The sequence below is a fragment of the Gobio gobio genome (assembly GCF_949357685.1).
Source record: "Gobio gobio genome assembly, chromosome: 9".
In the NCBI taxonomy this organism is placed as follows: domain Eukaryota; kingdom Metazoa; phylum Chordata; class Actinopteri; order Cypriniformes; family Gobionidae; genus Gobio; species Gobio gobio.
In genome coordinates this window covers 19,909,219-19,928,418 of record NC_137115.1, presented here as the reverse complement: position 1 = coordinate 19,928,418, position 19,200 = coordinate 19,909,219, and the positions used below count along the sequence as shown (strand labels likewise).

The following is a 19,200-nucleotide window of genomic DNA, read 5'->3' as shown; positions in this document are numbered from 1 at the left end:
CTCCTCAGGAACTGTCCACTTAATATAAAGTGTAAAATGTTCGAAATTACTGTGTAATATGCAAAACCCAAACTTCTGTGCAACACTGTATTTACAGTGTACTTACATGGTAACTCCTCAGGAACTGTCCACTTAATATAAAGTGTAAAACGTTCGTCATCACTGTGTAATATGCAAAACCCAAACTTCTGTGCAACACTGTATTTACAGTGTACTTACATGGTAACTCCTCAGGAACTGTCCACTTAAAAGTGTAAAATGTTCATAATTACTGTGTATTATGCAAAACCCAAACTTCTGTGAAACACTGTATTTACAGTGTACTTACATGGTAACTCCTCAGGAACTGTCCACTTAATATAAAGTGTAAAATGTTCGGAATTACTGTGTAATATGCAAAACCCAAACTTCTGTGAAACACTGTATTTACAGTGTACTTACATGGTAACTCCTCAGGAACTGTCCACTTAATATAAAGTGTAAAACGTTCGTCATTACTGTGTAATATGCAAAACCCAAACTTCTGTGAAACACTGTATTTACAGTGTACTTACATGGTAACTCCTCAGGAACTGTCCACTTAATATAAAGTGTAAAATGTTCGGAATTACTGTGAAATATGCAAAACCCAAACTTCTGTGCAACACTGTATTTACAGTGTACTTACATGGTAACTCCTCAGGAACTGTCCACTTAATATAAAGTGTAAAATGTTCGGAATTACTGTGAAATATACAAAACCCAAACTTCTGTGCAACACTGTATTTACAGTGTAATTACATGGTAACTCCTCAGGAACTGTCCACTTAATATAAAGTGTAAAATGTTCATAATTACTGTGTAATATGCAAAACCCAAACTTCTGTGAAACACTGTATTTACAGTGTACTTACATGGTAACTCCTCAGTTACTGTCCACTTAATATAAAGTGTAAAATGTTCATAATTACCGTGTAATATGCAAAACCCAAACTTCTGTGAAACACTGTATTTACAGTGTACTTACATGGTAACTCCTCAGTTACTGTCCACTTAATATAAAGTGTAAAATGTTCATAATTACTGTGTAATATGCAAAACCCAAACTTCTGTGAAACACTGTATTTACAGTGTACTTACATGGTAACTCCTCAGTTACTGTCCACTTAATATAAAGTGTAAAATGTTCATAATTACCGTGTAATATGCAAAACCCAAACTTCTGTGAAACACTGTATTTACAGTGTACTTACATGGTAACTCCTCAGTAACTGTCCACTTAATATAAAGTGTAAAATGTTCATAATTACTGTGTATTATGCAAAACCCAAACTTCTGTGAAACACTGTATTTACAGTGTACTTACATGGTAACTCCTCAGGAACTGTCCACTTAATATAAAGTGTAATCGTTAGGGTAAATGTTGTGTACCATCAGTGTTGTTACATGATAATTTCATAGGAACTTCCCACTTACTTGAAAGTAATTTAACAATTGCATTAGTAAAATGTCAAAGTATTAAACCTTGATTACCTCTCGGTAAATCAAGTATAGAGGACTGCAAAAAAGAGGGGGGGGGGGGGGGGATTTAGTAAAGCTAAACAATGTTTATTAACACATTAAACTCAAAAGTTTAACAGATTCTGAAGCAAAACTTCAGTGTACTTGCAGCTGGGTTAACACTAGAACAGCAGTGTATAATTCTTGATATTAATTATTGTTCTGAAATGGTAACTGAGTTTAATTTGACAATTTTGATCATGGTTTAAGGAACATCACAGTTTAGCACAGTGAACTGGAGTGAATTACAAAATGTACCTTAAAGGGTTAGTTCACCCAAAAATGAAAATTATGTCATTAATTACTCACCCTCATGTCGTTCGACACCCGTAAGACATTCGTTCATCTTCGGAACACAAATGAAGATATTTTTGTTGAAAGCTGATGCTGAGAAAGGCCTCCATTGACATTCAGTACATTTACACTCACAAGACCCATAAAAGGCACTAAAAACGTTGTTACAAAGTCCATCTCACTACAGTGGCTCTACAATAATTTTTCAAAGCGACGACAATAGTTTGTGTGCCAAAAACAAAAACAAAATAACGACTTTATTCTACAAGTTCTTGTCTTCCTTGTTCTCGGCCGTGAACTCACGAAGCACCACGACGCATGCGCGAGAATATAACGTAGAGCCGGCGTTCGGGAATCCATGAAATGCACACTTTAGTCACATTTTGAGCACTACGCACTAAGACTTAAAGCACGATCAATGTAGAATTCAACAGCTTAGATACGGCGCGTCTTCCTCTGCTCGTTGTAAACAAATCTCCACCTCGCTTCTGGGTCACGTGTCCGAACGCCGGTTCTACGTCATATTCTCGCGCATGCGTCGTGGTGCTTCGTGAGTTCACATCCGAGGCCTACACGGAAGACAAGGACGTGTTGAATAAAGTCGTTATTTTGTTTTTGGCACAAAAACTGTTGTCGTTGCTTCGTAAAATTATTGTAGAGCCACTGTAGTGAGATGGACTTTGTAACGACGTTTTTAGTGCCTTTTATGGGTCTTGTGAGTGTAAATGTACTGAATGTCAATGGAGGCCTTTCTCAGCCATCAGCTTTCAACTAAAATATCTTCATTTGTGTTCCTAAGATGAACGAATGTCTTACGCGTGTCGGACGACATGAGGGTGAGTAACTAATGACATAATTTTCATTTTTGGGTGAACTAACCCTTTAACAATAACATCAAAACATAAATACGTAGATTGGAGGTTTTGTCTTTCTATCTCACTTTATATTTTATTGGCAGCAGTTTACGCTCTTTTTTGGAATTTTCTATGTCAGACCTTATGTCTGCTGTCAGTGACTGCAGGCACCTCTTTGCAAAGTCACAGAGTTTCTCCTCTTTGACTCTGAACTTTGAGATGCTTCTGTAAAACTCTGGATCAACAAGCTGTATTTCAGCCACAACAGCTGTTAATGCCAGTGTATTTCGGTCAACCCCGACTTTGGCGCATGCCTTACTGATACTCCCTTCTTTCTTGAAGGCGTGAAGAACTTTATTGTACCGCTTCAGTACATCTTCTGGGGTTGTTGCTGTAGAAAGAATAACAAAATTAAAACCAGAAAAAAACTAGACTTGCATCAAACTGATACATTTCCAGTTAAAACACACCACACAAACATATAACAAATTCTTGGTGTTCTTGAACTGCTAGCATTTTTTTCAATTCCTATCATACAAATCATGTTTGCATTTCTCAGACATATTCTAAATATGTTAATGTTCTAACAATATTGGAAATATATCCAAACTAGGGGTCAACTGATTTTTTCAGGGACGATATCAGTACCAATTGTAGTCAGGGAGACTGATAACCAATATGTGCAATGTGTTATATCAGGGTATCTGTAGGTTTCACCAAGTCAAATTTAAGACTTTTTAAGACCTTTTTAAGACCATTATGAATTAAATTTAAGACCTATATAACGCAAAAAACAAAACAAAAAAACGTAGCAAATTAATTTATTCAAATTGAACAAAGTATTAGTAAACTTGCACTTCCTCATAGCTCAATCCTACCAAATCAAATCAAATCACTTTATTTGTCACTCTACATATGCACAAGTGCAACAGTAGGTGAAATTCTTAGGTGCAGTTCCGAGCAACATGGTAGTCATGACATGACATGTACAACATTTAAAGCAGCATCAGATTACACTGATGCGCCCACAATTACTCACAGCACAGTAAAACTCTACAATAAACAATAAATAATTTACACAATGTGAGTGTAGTTCTCACAGCTTTAAACAATATACACATACTTACAATATACATATACTTTAAACAATATACACTAAACATACACTAAACAATATACATTACGCTATAATAGTAATAATAATATACAATGTACAGTATAAAATATTATTCACAGATTGAAAAATTGAAATCCAAAGTGCAATAGATGCTGTATGATAAATAAATGTGTATATAATGTGTGTTTATCTACAGTGGGTTGTGCTGAGTGATATTCTGTCCAGTGTGTGTTATGATCCTGATGGGTCAAGAGTTAAGGAGTCTGATTGTTTGTGGGAAGAAGCTGTTCTGGAGTCGGCTGGTGCGTGATCTGATGCTGCGGTACCGTCTGCCTGATGGCAGCAGTGAGAGCAGCCCATGGTTCGGGTGGCTAGAGTCTCTGATGATCCTCTGAGCTCTCTTCACACACCGCCTGACATAAATGTCCTGGAGGGAGGGAAGCTCACCTCCGATGATGCAGCTGGCCGTGCGCACTACCCTTTGCAGGGCTTTGCGGCTGCGGGCGGTACTGTTGCCGTACCAGGTGGTGATGCAGCCAGTCAGCAGGCTCTCTATGGTGCAGGTGTAGAACCGTGTGAGGATGTGGCGGCTCATTCCAAACCTCCTCAGCCGTCGCAGGAAGAAAAGGCGCTGATGAGCCTTCTTCACAACGGCCTCGGTGTGGACGGACCATGAGAGTTCCTCTGTGATGTGGACACCGAGGAACTTGAAGCTGCTGACTCTCTCCACCGGTGCTCCATCGATGGTGATGGGGCGGTGTTCTCTCTCATTCCTCCTGAAGTCGACCACCAGCTCCTTGGTCTTGCTGACGTTGAGGGAGAGGTTGTGCTCCTGACACCATCGTGTCAGAGTGTGCACCTCCTCTCTGTAGGCCGTTTCATCATTGTCAGTGATGAGACCTACCACCGTCGTATCGTCAGCAAACTTGATGATGGTGTTGGAGCTGTGGGTTGCCACACAGTCATGTGTGTACAAAGAGTACAGGAGTGGGCTGAGAACACAGCCCTGAGGGGCTCCAGTGTTGAGAGTCAGTGGTGAGGAGATGTTACTGCCCATTCTGACCACCTGGCGTCTGTTTGACAGGAAGTCCAGGATCCAGCTGCATAACAAGCTGTTTAAGCCGAGAGCCCGGAGTTTAATGTCAAGTATGGAGGGCACAATGGTGTTGAATGCTGAGCTGTAGTCTACAAACAGCATTCTCACATATGTGTTCCTCTTTTCCAGGTGGGAGAGAGCAGTGTGAATTGTTGATGAAATGGCATCATCAGTGGAGCGGTTTTTGCGGTATGCAAACTGCAGTGGGTCCAGTGAGGGGGGGAGAACAGAGCAGATGTGGTTTCTGACTAGTTTCTCAAAGCATTTGCTGATGATGGGGGTCAGAGCAACAGGACGCCAGTCGTTTAAGCAGAGTGTTTTTGACTGCTTAGGTACAGGAACAATGGTGGACGTTTTGAAGCATGTGGGGACCACAGACAGGGAGAGGGACAGGTTAAAAATGTCCGTGAAAACTCCAGCCAGTTGGCGCGCGCACGCTCTGATGACGCGGCCGGGAATCCCGTCTGGACCCGCAGCTTTTCGGACGTTCACCCGCCGGAAGGATCGGGTAACATCCGCTTCAGATACGGAGAGTGCACTAACCTCTGTATCTTCAGCCGCGAGCTCTCTCTCCGTGAGGGCGGTGTTATTTCCCTCAAAGCGAGCATAAAAGGTGTTGAGCTCGTCCGGGAGAGAGGCAGCGGTGTTCACGGTGGAGTTTGTGTTCCCTTTATAGTCTGTGATGGTGTTAATTCCCCTCCACATGCTTCTGGAGTCGGTGGTGTTGAACTGTCCTTCAATCTTGTCCCTGTACTGGCGTTTTGCTGCTTTGATTGTTTTCCGGAGGGCATAACTTGCTTGTTTATGCTCCTCCGCATTACCAGAGTTAAAAGTGAAGGTCCGCGCATTGAGTGCCGCGCGAACATCCCCATTTATCCACGGCTTCTGGTTTGGGTACAGCCGAATTGTTTTGGTCGGAACAACGTCATCTACGCACTTCCTGATGAAACACGTTACGCTATCAGCGTAGACCTCGATGTCGTCATCAGAGGCCGACCGGAACATCTCCCAGTCCGCGTGATCAAAACAGTCCTGTAGCATAGAGTCCGATTGGTCTGACCAGCACTGGATGGTTCTGAGGGCGGGTGCTTCCTGTTTCAGTCTCTGCCTGTAAGCGGGCAAAAGTAGAATGGACGCGTGATCTGATTTGCCGAATGGTGGGCGAGGGAGGGACTTGTAACCCTCCTTGAAGGGGGAGTAGCAGTGGTCTAAAACACGGTTCCCTCGCGTGTTGATGCTAACATGTTGGTGGTATTTGGGTGCGATGCGCTTGAAGTTGGCTTTGTTAAAGTCCCCGGTCACAATAAACGCAGCCTCAGGATGCGCGCTTTCCTGCTCACTCACTGACCTATACAGTTCCTTTAGTGCCCGGTCTGTGTCGGCTTGTGGGGGAATATACACCGCTGTGATGATGACCGCGGTGAATTCCCTCGGTAGCCAGAATGGTCGGCACAGAACCATGAGAAATTCCAGATCAGGAGAGCAGAAAGACTTGATAGAGTGTACGTTCCTCTGATCACACCAGGATCGGTTGATCATAAAACACACACCCCCGCCTTTGCTTTTCCCGGAGAGATCTTTTTCTCTGTCCATCCGATGCACGGAGAACCCCGTGGTTTCGATGGCTGAGTCTGGAATCTCAGCGGACATCCAAGTTTCTGTGAGGCAGATAATGCAGCAGTCCCTCGTGTCTCGTTGGAAAGAGATCCGCGCTCTCAGCTCGCAGAGTTTATTGTCCAGAGACTGAACATTTGCCAGTAAAATACTGGGAAGCGGGGGTCGGTTTGCGCGGCGTCTTAATCTGACGAGTACGCCAGCTCTACAGCCCCTTCTCCGGCCGCGTCTCCGCGGCCGGGCCACCCAGACAAAGGGTTCCGCTGCTGTGTTTGTAAACGGCGTGTCGTCGTTGATGAATTTAAAGTCCGGTTTTCGGTGTGCGATTGCCGAACCAATGTCCAAAAGTGTCTGTCTGTCGTACGTAGTAAGGCAGACAACATCCAAGACAAAAAACACAAAAACTATAAACAGAACAAACAAAAAACTACAATGCTTCAGCAGAGCTTGCGACGTTGCGGCCGTCCTCGGCGCCATCTTGACTCACTCCATCTTGACTCACCAGGATTAATATACAAACACACTACCGGTCAAAAGTTTCAGAATGGTACGATTTTTAATGTTTTTACAGAAGTCTCTTCTGCTCACCAATGCTGCATTTATGTTATTAAAAATACAAAAAAAAAGCTGTAATATTTTGACAGTTCTGTTGTGACTGTTCTCTATGTGAATATATAGTAAAGTGTAATTTATTCCTGTGATCAAAGCTGAATTCATCATCATTACTCCAGTCTTCAGTGTCACATGATCCTTCACAAATCATTCTAATATGAGGATCTGATGATCAACAAACATTTATGATTATCAGTGTTGAAAACAGTTGTGTAAAAAAAATTGTGGGATTCTTTGATGAATAGAAAGTTCTAAAGAACAGCAATCATCTGAAATAGAAAGTAAATAAAAAAACATAAAAAAAGATTTTGAAGGATTATGTGACTCTAAAGTCTGGAGTAATGATGCTGAAAATTCAGCTTTAAATCACAGAAATAAATTGCATTTTAAAATATATTCAAATATAAGACAAGTTATTTTAAACTGTTGAAAAAATATATCAATAGTAGTGTTTTTTTGGTGTATTTTGGATCAAATAAATGCAGCCTTGGTGAGCAGAAGAGACTTCTTTAAAAACATTTGAAAAATCTTACCGTGTGTGTGTGTGTGTGTGTGTGTGTGTGTGTGTGTGTGTGTGTGTGTGTGTGTGATGTATATATATATAGATGTATATATATATATATAGATGTATATATATATATAGATGTATATTGAATTAAATTTAAGACCTATATAACGCAAAAAACAAAACAAAAAAACGTATGTATATGTATGTATGTATGTATGTATGTATGTATATATATATATATATATATATATATATATATATATATATATATATATATATATATATATATATATATAAATAATCATTTTTTGTGAGATCAAAATTACTGATTTTGTGGTGGTCATTTTCAGAAATGTGTATGTTTTTTTTTCTTTCATTATTAGGATTGCTAAATTTACCATATGTTAGATGCACAATAGTCACACATGGCAATAAAACAAACAAAATGCATGAATCTTGTTTGACAAAAGGACAAATAAATACAACTTAAATATACAGATACAAACAGTGCTTTAAGTTAAGGATAGGCTTCTGTTTGTTTTTCCCCGTTGTTGTGGTTTGATTAATATTAACTACACAGACAGGAGTGGGTAAAGGCTAGGCTATATTGGGTGGCTTTCACTTTAAGACCTACAGTAATGCGCCTAGAAATAGACACATTCGGTACACTCGCGCAAGCGCTGACAGGCGGCAAACGCGTGCACAGAATCTGCAGCCAGTCTGACATCTGTCCGTGTGGCAGTAACGAATCAGTTCGGGGTTTACATCGCTTTTTTTAGTGCTATCGGGCATGTCATACTTTTATTTGGTCATTATGCCAGATGGCAGGTAAGAAAGAATCGCTTTCACAATCGCGTGAACTATTAGAACTGGAGAACTGAAGCTGAAGAATAAAATCTGTTTGATGTGTCTGTGGTACAATCCGAAATAGACTCGCGCCAATAACAGCAAAGCTGATTGGCTGCAATATAAGATGCATGCTGGTCTCTTTTGTAGTTGTAATACGGCAAACTATAGTTGGACTTGCGAAAGAACGAACTACAACACACACACACACACACTCTCTCTCTCTCTCTCTAAAACGCTGCGGGTTGCGGGAGCATTTCAATGAGCAAGAGGTAGCGTTACATGGGCGTAGGAAAATTAAGACCCGTTTAAAATTATTTAAGACCTAGAACTCAATACTTCAGCGAATTTAAGACTTTTTAAGGCCTAAAATTTTGATTTTGAAATTTAAAGACATTTAAGACTTTTTAAGATCCCGCGGGTACCCTGTATATGGAGTAAATACATATCAACAGAAAGATGAGATTCGAAAACAGAACATGTGCTTACCACGTGAACTGTGCTTCGTATTTGACCTGGTAGCACCCTTGGTCTTCTTTTTATGACCTCTTTTCCTCTTCCGAGGAATGTTGCTATCAGATGACTCTGAAGAGGAGCAAGAACTCAGGGACTCCTCATCAGTGCCACTGGTGCTGCATTCAGTGCTTGAGTCCAAGATTTTCTTAACTTTCTTTTTTGCCCCTCTGTCTAAGAACACAATAACACATTTAGGTAGACAAAAAGTCAAACATGCTTAGAGAAGTAATCAGCATTTCATGATTGATGTGGAATCACTATCAGTAATTACTTTATTTTAAGGGTCCAGAATAATGCATTAGTTAAGCATTAATTAAGGATTAACTTGTTCACAACTAAGCATTAGTTAAGCACGAACACACTAGTAATTAATGATTAACTTTACATTTTAAGGGTCCGTAATTATGCATTAGTTAAACTAGTAATTAATGATTTGCTTGTTCACAATTATGCATTAGTTAAGCATGGACACAATAGTAATTAATGATTAACTTAACATTACAGTAAGGGCATATTAGACATTATTTACAACTTAATAAGCCATACATTATTTTTGTGTAGCGATGTAATTAGATTTCTGTGTATTTTCTGTTAAGTTAACTGAACAATAAGCTAGTAATTATTTAATTACTGCTGATTTTGCAGTTATAAATTGCTAAAATAGTGTAATAAAGACAATTTAACCCCCTATTCTGAAGTGAAAGTTTTATCCTCATTAATTATGGCACTTATTGAGTAATATTTAAGTTTATTAACCAGAATAAGCCAATAATTAAGCATAACTACCATTAATACAGTACTAATAAAGGCAATTTGACCCCCTGTTCTAAAGATAAGTTCTTATTTACACTATTGGTTTGTTTAGCAGTTATTCTGCAACGTGATCTCACGAGAATGTGTATTTTTATGTAAAATGTCTGGTTCTACATTCATCTAACACGTACAACATTGACATCACTAAACATTTAGCTGTTTGTGACATCTGCTGCAAACTCGGTTCAAAGGATTATGTTAAACAAAACTACACTTTAAAACTCTAAAATGAATAACATTTCTGTAATCATTTAACCATTATTTATCATGTAATATTTATTTTGTTTGCTGTGGGACAGAATGACTAAAAAGTACACCAAAACGCAACATAAATTCACAAAATACACCTATTTAATTTGTTCGCTGTAATCCTCATCTTTAGAATCCATACAATGATCTTTATCCAGCGATCTTCATCTTAATGTTCAACTGCGACCGTAAACAAATCCTGCGCACGTTATGAATTAGTGATGTGTCGTCCATGAACGATTCGTTCATTTTGAACGAATCTTTAATATGACTCAAGAATATCGGGTTGTCTCAGAGAGCGATTCGTTCATTTTGTGTTGACTGTGCATGCGCAACATCCCATATGTTCTGTACAGGAAACAGAAAAGATTAGTTCACCAGTCTCGAGTCATTCGTTCATCAAGTACCAGCCCATAGGCAAGGCTATGCAGTCACCGGAAACAGAAAAGATTAGTTCATCTCTCGAGTTTTCTCATTCAAATCGTTCGTTCAAGTCCCCATAGGCTGAATGCAGAAACAGCTCATCTCTCAAGTCTCGTTCTTTTGTCACGTGACGTGACAGCCGTGTTGGATACAGAAATTAGTTAATTCCTTTACAGTCTATGGTTAATTAACAATTCCTTACAAACAAGTGAGGTTTTTTATGTTTGTTTAGTTCAGTTTTTTTTAGCTAGTTTAATTGATTTTCCTATGAAGCCTGGACACATTGGGTTGTTCAGAACGGATAGGCATAACAAATGTTTATTGCACATATCTTCTGATGATTTTATAATAATAAATATATTACAACATGCAGTCAATAATACGACTGTAATATTGTATATGTTGCGAGACACTGAACAGGAAAGCGGTCACGTGAAAAAAGAACGAACAACTTGAACAAGAAGACTCGGGAGATGAACTAATCTTTTCTGTTTCCGGTGACTGCATATTGCATATGGGTCTGGGACTTGATGAACGAATGACTCAAACCTGAAGACTCGAACCTGGTGAACTAATCAATTCTGTTTCCGGACGCATGTATTACATGAGGCTGTCACGGCCCAGATCAGACATGATGCCGGAACTAACGGCTCATACCCGAGAGGTGAACTAAACTTTCCAGGGAACAGACGTGTTTAAATGTGAAGTGACAAAGGAAAGCACGATTTGGATCGGGAGGTGAGGTGAACTAACAGACTGCATACATAGACTGAAGCAATTTAAGCAATTCATTAATCATTTATTTCTCAAAGTTTGACCATGGCTGCATTAGCTTATATTTTATGTTTTATTCCAAAAGTACTAAATGTGTTGAAAAATGTAGCATGTAACGTTTTAATTCGATTCTGCTGAAATGAACAAAATTACTTGAAAAAAGATTTGTTCATTTTGCTGAACGAGATTCAATGATCCGAGTCAGTAAAATGATCCGAACTTCCCATCACTATTATGAATTAAAAAATCTTGTTTTACGGCAGTGATATCAAACGCTTATTGGCTCTCGCCTGCTTCATCAAAGATTGCGACATGCCGTGTTTTAGTGTTTGAATAAGAAACCAAACGCGTGCACGCCTTCAAAAAGTGGAGTTAAGCTTTAATTTAATAACTTAAATTCTCTGTATCGCCAGAGAGGACTCGACTGCAAAACATCGCAATTTGGATTACTATTGGTACCGCTTTTGACATTTTCACAATAAAGAAATTATTGTGATAACACTTTTGTTATGTTTTTTCTTTATACGTTCACCCTAACGTTACATACTTTTAAGAAATGGTTATGTGTAGGTTTAGAGGTTTGAGTGAGATTAGTGGCTCAACAAATAATTTTAATGCTATATTGTTACTAAAATGTACATTTTCCAAAACATTTCTGCTCATTAAGTTGTATTGTCATTTTTTATTCTGTTTGTTATGTTTGGGTTTAGGGATTTAACACCTATCTATAAAATGGTACAAGGGAAATTGTACATCTTTTTTTTTTATATAAAATATATTTTAAGTTTTTTTTTCTCTGTAAAATCATAATACTTTTGTGTAAATGTTAACGTTACCTTTTACCATTTATCCAAATATACAAAAAAAAAAGTATGTTTTGTGTCTGTAAAAGCTGCTTATGAATTTATAGGCTTAATTATTGGCTTATTCTGGTTAATAAACTTAAATATTACTCAATAAGTGCCATAATTAATGAGGATAAAACTTTCACTTCAGAATAGGGGGTTAAATTGTCTTTATTACACTATTTTAGCAATTTATAACGGCAAAATCAGCAGTAATTAAATAATTACTAACTTATTGTTCAGTTAACTTAACAGAAAATACACAGAAATCTAATTAGATCGCTACACAAAAATAATGTATGGCTTATTAAGTTGTAAATAATGTCTAATATGCCCTTACTGTAATGTTAAGTTAATCAATAATTACTATTGTGTCCATGCTTAACTAATGCATAATTGTGAACAAGCAAATCATTAATTACTAGTTTAACTAATGCATAATTACGGACCCTTAAAATGTAAAGTTAATCATTAATTACTAGTGTGTTCGTGCTTAACTAATGCTTAGTTGTGAACAACTTAAAGGGATAGTTCACCCAAAAATGAAAATTAGCCCATGATTTACTCACCCCCAAGTCATCCTAGGTGTATATGACATTCTTTTTTAAGACGAATAAAATCGGAGTTATATTACAAAAGTCCAGGCTAATCCAAGCGTTAGAATTGGATTTATAGTTGCTCTGTTTTTGAAATCCATAAAAAGTGCATCTGTCTGTCATATAACTGCTCCACGTGGCTCCAGGGTGTTAATAAAGGCCTTCTGAAGCGAATTGACGCGTTTGTGTAAAAACATATTCATATTTATAACTTTATCAAGTAAACTTTCGACCGACCGCATTCCATGGAAAAGTGTTGAATGTTGAAAGTGAAACTCAAGATGCGTACGTGACGTCATGACGAGCACACCTGGTCGTGTTAGTCTTTCGATCAGCAGGGTAACTTTCAACAATTTTTCCATAAATTGAACAGGAAAGGCGGTCGGTCAAAAGTTTAGTTGATAAAGTTTTAAATATGGATATTTTTCTTACACAAACGCATCGATGCGCCTCAGAAGGCCTTTATTAACACCCCAGAGCCGCGTGGAGCAGTTATATGATGGGCAGATGCACTTTTTATGGACTTCAAAAACAGAGCAACTATGAATCCAATTCAAATGCTTGGATTAGCCTGGACTAGGGATGTGACGGTGAGGAAATTTTCCCACCGGTTAATTGATGTGTGACAACACCGGTAATACCGGTATCACCGGCGGAGGCTTTTTCTTTAATTTCACTAATTCTATCTAACCGAAAGTAACATGCACACGACCGCTCTGAACTGAAAACGCGCCAGTGTTGCGTATTCACCCACGTGAATGACAGCTCGTCTGTAAATGCGCGCTCTGTGAAGCCATGGGTGCGTCTCAATCAGTTCCCTAGTTCAGTAGTCAGGGCACTGATCAAGCATTGATCAGTCTATGACTGAGATGCACGCCATGAATGAATAACAGTTTGTCCGTAAAGCCTCGTTTATACTCGACGCGCCCGCACAAGCGCGAGGGTGCGCGCGGCAAAAAGAAATGCGTGCAGTCAGCGTAGCGCGGAGGATCGCACTGCGGAGCCAGGCGAAAGTAAACAATGCGCGCTCTGTGCGGCCGTGCACATTTAACTTTCGGTTTTGAATTAGCGCCAATTCGGCTGCGGGTTGCTTGTTGCTTGTCTATTATTTTTAATGAAAAACACAACAACAAAACAAATGACAAACTCCCTTAAATAGGTGCTTTTACGTTTCGCTTTGAAACCAAACCTTCCGCGATCATCTCAGTCAGCTCCTCACTCTTAAATCTGATGAATGACTCCTGCCGCTGCCGAGACTCACGGTCGGATCCTGCTTTATTAAGCAGATACGTTCAGTTTTTATTTGTATTGTCTGTTCTCTAACTGAACTAAATTATTTTATTACTATAAAAAAATCAAAAAGACGGTGGGCGGTGCCACGGTGGGCAAGTGATGTAACCGGTGTTGAGTCTGGACACCGGTAACACCGACTATCGTAGCAAGCCTAGCCTGGACTTTTGTAATATAACTCAGATTTTATTCGTCTGAAAGAAGAATGTCATAAACACCTAGGATTACTTGATGGTGAGTAAATTATGGGCTAATTTTCATTTTTGGGTGAACTATCCCTTTAATCCTTAATTAATGCTTAACTAATGCATTATTCTGGACCCTTAAAATAAAGTGTTACCAAATTGGGTCATAAAACAGTCAATAGAGCAAAACAGATATATATTTCTTACTTGAGAGTTTTAGGACAGTTTGACGGAGAAAATCTCGTTCCTCTTCAAGTGCCTTTATTGCCTGGGCCATGACCATCAGCTTGTCTTTGTCATCCAAGGAGGAAGACTCCTCCTGTCCACCTTTATAAACAATGTAATATCAACAACATATTTTGTTTTATGAACAAGTAATAGAAAATCAGCGGTATCACAGTTTTCATATATGAAGGCCAGTATCACTGATATTAGTAATTTATACTAATGTTTTGATGAAAACTAAAAAGTCAAAATTTAAAAAAAATGTCAGGCTTCAAAAACTATCATTTTTAATTTAAGTGAACTAAAAATAATTCTTACACCCGTAAGATATTTTAGATTTAGTCCGAGAGCTTTCTGTCCCTCCATTAAAAATGTATGTACGGTATACTGTCCATGTCCAGAAAGGTAATAAAAACATCATCAAAGTAGTTCATGTGACATCAGTGGGTTCGTTAGAACTTTTTGAAGCATCGAAAATTCTTTTTGGTCCAAAAATAACAAAAACTACGACTTTATTCAGCATTGTCTTCTCTTCCGGGTCTGTTGACAATCCGCGTTTACAACACTGCAGTGGCGCTGCTGACGTAAGACGCTGCTGACGTGTTATCTGGTGTGCCGTGTATTCGCATTCAAATAAATATGTCTGAGCAAAAAATGCAAGTCTTCCTCTGTAGCGAAATCCTTAGACATGTTTGCGAAGGTTGTTTTGTTTACAGTGTGTGTCTCCCTCAGACTGTAAACAAAGCTCGGGCGTACCAGATAACACGTCAGCAGCGCCACTGCAGTGTTGTAAACGCTGATTGTCAACAGACCCGGAAGAGAAGACAATGCTGAATAAAGTCGTAATTTGTGTTATTTTTGGACCAAAATGAATTTTCGATGCTTCAAAAAGTTCTAACGAACCCACTGATGTCACATGAACTACTTTGATGATGTTTTTATTACCTTTCTGGACATGGACAGTATACCGTACATACATTTTTAATGGAGGGACAGAAAGCTCTCGGACTAAATCTAAAATATCTTAACCTGTGTTCTGAAGATGAACGGAGATCTTACGGGTGTGGAACGACATGAGGGTGAGTCATTAATGACATAATTTTCATTTTTGGGTGAACTATCCCTTTAAGACTGTTCATCGACAAAACAAACATTTTGGCATAAATGTGTGTGTTATTGTTCGTTCAAGCGCGATACTGGCGTGCAAGTCTTTCTTAGTGTTGTGTGTGTGTCAGGATGTTCTTTTTTATCTTGTCATGCATGAATGGTTAAAACCATTTGCGTGAATAAGAGCGCAATCGTATAACTAAAGGATGACAGAAATAACAGATGCTGCGTTAATTGCGTTAAAGCTGGACAAAACTTAAATGGCATGCATTTGTGTTAACGTTGACAGAACTACTTGTCATACATTGTCGACAGAAAAAGTGGACAAGACCTCAGTTACAGCAGCTGATCTCAAATTCAAAATGCATACAACCTGGGCTGCGTTTCCCAAAAGCATTGTAAGCCAAAGTTGATCGTATAACAATTGCCACCAATGGTCTCTATGATCAACTTAGGCTTACAATGCTTTTGGAAAACACAACCCTGTTTAGTTCCCCATTAAAAGAGAACTCTGGTGAATTTTTAAGTTAATCTTGGTCGTTATATCTTTGTGAGTACTGTCTATAGAAAAAAAAAAAAAAAACGGATTGGTGCTTGCAACACGGAGCTGTTTCAGTTAATGCCCAGAGCTCCCACTCAGCTAACACAGCAGCTATGGGGGCATATACATAAAGAGTGTCTTTGTGCCTCTAAACAGACACAAAATGCAATTAAAATGTCTGTCCAACATGAACAGGGCCCTTACATAACAACAAGATGCGTTTAGCAACTTAGCCATTGTTTAAACTCACCGAAATAGTGTTTTAGACAGCAAGCTGTAGTCTCGCGCTGAAGTCCCGTGAGAACTCAATTGTAGCCGGTAAAATGTAAATAGTCCAGGGGGGAGGAGCGTTGTGTGTGTGAAGAGTGATGATCGGCTCACAAGTGAAGAAGAAATGGTTCGTAACGCTCCTCCCCCCTGCTATTTACATTTTTTCCGGCTACAACTGAATTCCCACGGGACTTCAGCGAGACAACAGCTTGCCGTCTAAAACACTATTTCGGTGAGTTTAAACAATGGCTAAGTTGCTAAACGCATCTCGTTGTCATGTAAGGGCCCTGTTCATGTTGGACAGACATTTTAATTGCATTTTGTGTCTGTTTAGAGGCACAAAGACACTCTTTATGTATATGCCCCCATAGCTGCTGTGTTAGCTGAGTGGGAGCTCTGGGCATTAACTGAAACAGCTCCGTGTTGCAAGCACCAATCTGTTTTTTTTCTTCTTTTTTCTATAGACAGTACTCACAAAGATATAACGACCAAGATTAACTTAAAAATTCACCAGAGTTAAGTAAATACAAACTCACCTGCTTCTGGAGATGCCACTTCAACAATAGAAAAGTCATTGTCACTGTCTTCTTTACCTTTGTTTTCTTCATCTATTTGCTGGGCCGGATCACCTTGTAAAAACATAAAAGGATAATGTTATCGTCTGCAAATGTAGCCAAACTGATGCAATGTTGCATTAGGGACATTCATCGGCTTAGCCTAAAATGGCTCAGTGTTCCAAAACTATAGTCAATGATAATCAAATTTGTATCTATTTATCTATCTATCTATCTATCTATCTATCTATCTATCTATCTATCTATCTATCTATCTATCTATCTATCTATCTATCTATCTATCTATCTATCTATCTATCTATCTATCTATCTATCTATCTATATATATATGTATGTGTGTGTGTGTGTGTGTGTGTAATGTAAGGTTTGCACCATATCTGCCCTAAACTAACAGTGTTGGCGATTACGAAAATATATTTTTTAAGTTTCTGTAATAGTTAATCCACACCAGGACACAGTAGTGTTTCTAAAGCTTAAATATAATAAATTTACAAACAAATTTGGGATTTAGTGGATTCAAAGACCGCACAAAATGTTTTATGAAAAGCAAGTCTTTGGGAACAACTAGAAACTATTTGGAAGTCAATAACAACAGAGGCTGTGGAAAAGTACATTAAAATTCTAGGAAGAATGCAAACTGTTATCAAGACCAGAATAGGCCATACAAAACATTACGTTTTTTGGTTATTTTGTGTGATTAAAAAATATTTGTTTCACTTAGTTATTTGCATAATAAATTACAATAATAGTTTTAGTTTTAAACCATTTTTTGAGAGACTCTGAAAATACATTATCTTTATTTTGACAGGTGACGGAGGTGTAATAAATTTGACAAGCACTGTATAGAGGGCAGTTTTACCTTATTAAAACCTGAGTATCTGTGTTTTTCAAATACTTAAATTTAACCAATTACTTTATTCAATCACAATTCTACAAACTGTTACTGCCACCATCAACTAAAACTATTTTTACACTGCAAAGGTGGAACATAAGCTGCATCTGACATGGCATTTACATTTCATAAGATAAATAGCCTGTAAAAAAAATCATTCAGTCATTATATTATATATTATATATAGTCAATATAGAGGTAAAGCTGTAATATTAAGACAAAATCATTATGGTTGATTATTGCTCTTGAAATTTTAATGATGATTATTCATTTATTGGTGGAGGAAAAAGCATATCTGACTACAGAAAAAAAACAAAAAAACAAAGCTAAGAACCGTTAATGAAATTGTTTAGGCCTATTGCTTTTTTTGATTAGAAATAAAGACAACATTGAAATATAGTACGTTACTAGCAGTAGCACTAGCATGAAAAACAAAATGGTGATTGAAACTGGGAATATATTAGAAAGCAATCAAAAAATACTGAAGCAGTCCATGACTTCAGTCTAATGCGAGTTACACAAAATCAATCTCTTACTTGCATATTTTCTGTCTTTTTCTGTTGTTTATGATAGGCTAATAAGAGAGAATTCAGAATTTATTCAGTAAGCGCATGCAACCCTCATGACGCGATGACGAATTAAAATGTCTCTGATTGGACCAGAAACATGTTTGATTGGTTATAATGTTCAACACCGCAAACTAAGTGTAAAATAAATCATCATCATAGTGGTACTACTAGCTAACATTAGGTCATAAGAAGAGCTGACATGTTAAGTTAGCTAACTTACCTTTGCCCAAGAGGTCTATGGTGTCAGGTGCGCTGCGTTGGAGGCAGTTCTTCTTCAGAGAAACCCCTTTCTTTCGTGGCATACTGTCGTGTGGATGTAACGTTAGGTAAGACGTTAGGTAAGTAAGAGGATTTCAATTGGCAATACAAATGGGGAGGCTAACGTTAACTGCTGGCTGTCGAAATACAGAATCCTGATCAGTCTATGGTCCTGATAGGGATAAAGTTGGCGGTTCTGAATGCAACAGGCCAATCAAAACGAATTCACGTCAGTGTCACGTCAGTGTCACGTTTCATGTAGGCAGCCATTTACCAGCGTGGCGCCAAAAATTCAAAATCGGCGAAAATTTTCAAATCGGACAGTAAATAAATCTAGACGGCTATGTGTTCAAGGCAATTAAATAAGTTAATACGCTTATGCAGTAGTGGAAAACATAGAAAACAAGCAATTAAATGGCTACAGAAGAAAGGCTTGCTGTGCAAGGCACCAAGTTGTCGCCGCTGTGGAAACAAAATGCGAATTACAACACACAGTGGACGTGATGGTTATATATGGTAAGTAAGTTAACTTTAGGCACTCAATTCGTTATTTGGATAGCCTTGTTAACGTTAATATAATTTTAGGGAACTT

At 38.3% G+C, this 19,200-nt stretch overlaps 1 protein-coding gene across 1 annotated transcript; it reads right to left on the bottom strand.

Annotated features, from left to right (window-relative positions):
• Positions 1-2,764: 2,764 nt before the first annotated feature.
• Positions 2,765-18,693, bottom strand: LOC307131971 (uncharacterized protein; the record flags this gene model as incomplete). Its single annotated transcript, XM_079826105.1, has 5 exons — positions 18,571-18,693; positions 16,851-16,943; positions 14,379-14,498; positions 8,970-9,167; positions 2,765-3,078 (listed from the first exon to the last, which is right to left on the bottom strand). Exons 1-5 carry the CDS (start codon positions 18,650-18,652, stop codon positions 2,765-2,767), a joined length of 807 nt encoding a protein of 268 aa, XP_079682231.1. The 5' UTR covers positions 18,653-18,693.
• Between the last annotated feature and the right edge of the window lie 507 nt (positions 18,694-19,200).